Source organism: Bison bison, unplaced genomic scaffold (genome assembly GCF_000754665.1).
Source record: "Bison bison bison isolate TAMUID 2011002044 unplaced genomic scaffold, Bison_UMD1.0 scf7180017864261, whole genome shotgun sequence".
NCBI classification, from domain to species: domain Eukaryota; kingdom Metazoa; phylum Chordata; class Mammalia; order Artiodactyla; family Bovidae; genus Bison; species Bison bison.
Window position 1 is genome coordinate 43,402 of NW_011494833.1, and position 4,171 is coordinate 47,572.

General features: G+C 55.4%; 1 protein-coding gene across 1 annotated transcript in view; it reads right to left on the minus strand.

Moving 5' to 3' along the window:
* LOC104994591 (liprin-alpha-1-like) overlaps positions 1 to 4,171 on the minus strand; it is a 35,103-nt gene that overhangs the window by 20,571 nt on the left and 10,361 nt on the right. The window contains 4 exon segments of the mRNA XM_010848220.1: positions 432 to 619; positions 1,451 to 1,543; positions 1,752 to 1,835; positions 3,028 to 3,162. Coding sequence (XP_010846522.1) covers positions 432 to 619; positions 1,451 to 1,543; positions 1,752 to 1,835; positions 3,028 to 3,162 — 500 coding nt within the window.

Consider the following 4,171-nt stretch of genomic DNA (forward strand, 5'->3'; position numbering starts at 1 on the left):
CGCCCGTGCTCCCGGTCCTGATCCTTCAGGGGCTGCACCTGGGCACGAGAGGACCACGTCTCATCAGCGACATTCTGGGCAGCTCAAGTCTGTCAAGAACTGAACACAATTTTACATGGAAGCCCTGACTTTGGACAAATGGGCCATGCTTATGAGACACTGCCATCTCTTAAGCGAGCAGAACTGAAGAAACGGGCAGGAGGAGAATCCAGTTCCTAGATGGCCCGGTGACACTCAGGTCTTAGTGTGGACGGAAGGCAATCCTATGAGGTTATTCACAAGGGTGGGCTGATGGAGTCAGAGACAAAAACCGAAAATTAAAAAAATACATCCATGCTTCTGTCAGCCAGGCTGAAGGAAAATTAGAAAAAAATCCTTCAGCTCCGCAGCCGCTGGGTCCCCCTCAGCGGTCATCATTGGTACTAGTTCACCGGGGAGTGCTGTCCTCGCAGGTTCTCAGCCCTCCGTTTCCCGGGCTGGTCTGAACACGCACAGACAGGAGCGAGCAGGGGCAGCCAGGGGACGGGAGGGCCAGCCCCTCTGCGGCTCTCCTCTCGGGGCACAGGCCCTCGGGCTGTTCTGGGGATGGCCCCTCACACCGCGAGGGCGGCTCTGTCATCTGAGACGCACGGGAGAGTGCCTGCTGGGCCCCGTGCCGCCCTCCCGCTCTCACACCTCACACCCTTCTCTCCACAAGTCTCCCCTCACTGCCCCACTCTCACCCAGGTCCTGCCTTGATTTCCCAGACATGACCTCAAAGCAACCGAGGGGCAGCCTCGAGGTGCTGGCCTGCCGGCTCCCTATCCTCCATGGCCAGTACCCTCGCCCTCTGTCTTTGTCACGACCCCTCCCCAGGGCTCGGCCACCCCTTTTTGAGCCCACGGAAATAAAACCTGTCACAGCTTCCCCAATAAGGCATCGGCATTCCAATATTTTTAAAGCAAACAAAACTTGACTTTGAATTGGCTTAGTCATAAACAGCATCCCAATCTCAACAGCCTCTGAGTAGCAGTTCTGAAAGTAAGGAAGTGCATCCCTGATTGGGAGAACTTGACCTCTCTGCCTCAGCAGGGAGGGAGCCTCACTGCAGGTCTCATGATGGGAGTCAGAACCACAGCCCCCTGGGAGCCCGCGTGTGAGGCTCTGCAGTCAGCCCCAAGAACACAGGTATGGTGGGGACAGTACTGACGCTTGAGGCTGGACCTGGGATCCCCACTCCATTTCCTGAATGGTCTGTATCACCGTGTGGCCAACCCTTCTGGGAAACCTCTCTCAGGACTCTCTGATGCGAGCCCCCACCATCGCCCATTCCTGACGGGCCTTCTGTCACAACGGAACTACGGTTCTCCTCCTGCCTAGGAGCAGCCATCCCACACACACACACCATGTCTGGACCAGCAGTCGGGCATGTGGGACTCCAGCGACACGTCCGAGGCAAACACCTCCATACCTGGGCACCAATGAGCCTCGGGCTGGCACCCTCGGGTTTGTCTGAGGGGCACTGGTAAGGTCCAACTGTATCCCGAGCAGCTCCCCGGCCTGGCTGTTCAGAGCAACAAGCAGCCTCTTTGAACGTGGGGACCCCCTGCCCACCACCTACGGGCGATCACATCTGGCCCTGCTCCCGAGGTTGGGTGCCTGGATCAGCAGACAGGGCTACACACACACACTCGATGGCAGAGACGGGAGCGGCGGCCCCCGCCCAAGCCGCATCTCTGGCCCAGACGCGGCCTCCCCATCAGCACACGCACCCACAGCAGCTCCTTGTTCTTCTCCTCCAGTTGGGCCTGCATCTGGCGCAGCCTCTCCTTGATGTTACGGTGTCTCTCTTCCACCTGTCGGCCAAGAACAGCGTCAGCTCCTCTCGCAACGACCCTGTCCTGACGCAAGCGGGCTATGCTCTGCGCAGACCACTGGCTCCGGGTTCGTGGGGGGCACGCCCGCACGCCTGCTCAAGCAGCCAGCGCGGCTTCGCGTGTGACACGTGGGTGACGGAGGGTGCTGGTGACCGGCTCGTGAGAGGAGACGTGCTCGTCCCCGCCCCGGGCCCCACACCCGCGGCCGCTGCACCCCCTCCTCAGACTGTCTGTGCTGAGCCAGCGCGGGCAGGGCAGTGGCAAGCACGGGACTCACAAGAACACACGTTCTACCTTCCTAAGCTGGGAGATAAGTTCCAACAGTTTAGCCTCCTTAGTGACAGAGCTTCCGGAAGACCAAAGTTCAGACTACAAGGACGACCCAGGACAGACAGCAGAGATGTCAGGGGAGAGAAGAAACCAACCCTTGAGAGGAAGATCACAGGCAGAAGGGTGCCCCCTGGCGGCTGTTAGTGACCCTGCTCTGGTTGGGTTTGCGAGCACCCAACACCACCGGCCTCCCGCGACTGGCCGGCCCCTCAGCCGCTCACTGAGCTCCGGGCAACGCTCCGGACAGCCGCGCCCGCACGGGCCCACCTCTCCATGCCCAGCCAGTACCCACCAACAGTGCGGGGCCACACCTTTCCCATCAGAGGGACGGGGTGGCTGGCTGGCTATGGGGACCATGCCCCCAGCAGCGCCACGTCTCCGGGACGCCTCTCAGCCGCGGGCTCCCGGGGACTGCAAGCTGGGAGTGGGGCCCCGGGTCTGCACCGTGCCCTGCTGTGACTTACTCAACAATGTATGAATAAAGACTTAAAACTGTGTTCATTACAGAGCTATTTTGGCCATCTCTTAAACGAGAATGGGATTTTTCTAGCTCTCTATCCTGCTAGGCTTTGAGTTGCGGACTGAACTCTGAGCAGCAGTGACTCGGAGCTGAAGTATCCTGGGGACACACAGAACACGGGACAAAACTGGAGGGAAATCAACGGAACGATGACACGGGAGCGGGGACTGTCTGACACTCAGGGCGCGCTCCCATCGCAGCCGGGCAGCACGCCCCCCGCGTCTGCGCTCCTTTGTGGACTGAGCAGCACGGGGAGGGGCACCGTGGGACAGCATGGAACAGGCCCTCCCCCGCCCGCCCCCCAGGGACCCAGAGCAGCACCTTGGAGAGCGCGGCCACCAGCTGAGCCAGCTCAGCCTCCACTTCAGGCAGCGTCTCCGCCCTCAGCAGCCTCTGCTGCAGCTTCTGCTCCTCCAGCTCCAGGTGCTCCTGCAATGGTCGGTTTTCATCCTCCTCCTACAAAGGGAGAGCAGAGCATCCAAACAGGCCAAGTGGTGTAGCCTCTGCTGTTTTTAGTAAGCTGAGACAAAACCTAAATGCACGTCTCTACTGGATTAGTTCTGTTTCGCGAGCTGCGTCACGGTAATTTTTCTCTCAGTGTTCCTGGGCTTGGTCTCAGTGGGCAGAACACCTCCTGCCAGAGTATTTGCTTTTCCTAAACGTCCCCAAAGAAGTCTTTAAAAAAAAAAGTTCTTATATATTGAAGAAGATCAGTTATCTGTAGAAGTGTATTCATTCTTATTGACAAGTTAAGGGAATAAGGGTTCAGTACTGACCCTTCTTAAAACATCACCAGAATCATCATTTGAAGGGAACCCTACCGACCGCAGATGGCCACAGGCTTGTAAGCCAAAACATGGCTTTCATCTCCTCTGAACCAAAGATCTGATCAGAGTGTGCCTGGTGAAATGCCAGTCAACTAATATTTGTAAATGCACGATTATTCTTTTAACAGATCTTCTTACTCTGAAAAACTTTCAATGTAGAACATTTAGATTCTTTTTTGAAAAGGAAAAAAAATTAAATTATCTATACGCTCGGGTTCCTGAGAGGTTAGCATTTGTTTCTAAGCAGCTTTCTTATGTTTTCTCTGTATGTATTACTCTATGTACATACATAAACAATATGATATGCTTTAAAACCCTCAGAAAACAAAAGCATATGGTACGTGGTATTTTCTGATCTGCCTTTTACAGCCATTATTTTGTATATCGTAATGTTCTTAATTAGCATTCCACATCATAAATTTCAATGGCTTTCTAGTATTCTATTTTTGTGGTGGGGCCAATGATACACTTTGTCACACACCAGATTGACTCACTTTGTTTTGGAGAAGCCAGATTTGGTTTTCCTGGGTAAGTCCTGATTATCTGAGATGACATGGGAACAGGAGCGAGTAAAGCTCACCCAACCATAGGAAGTACCAACCCTAATCAGACTGGAGCTCTAACCCTGCCTTTTGACC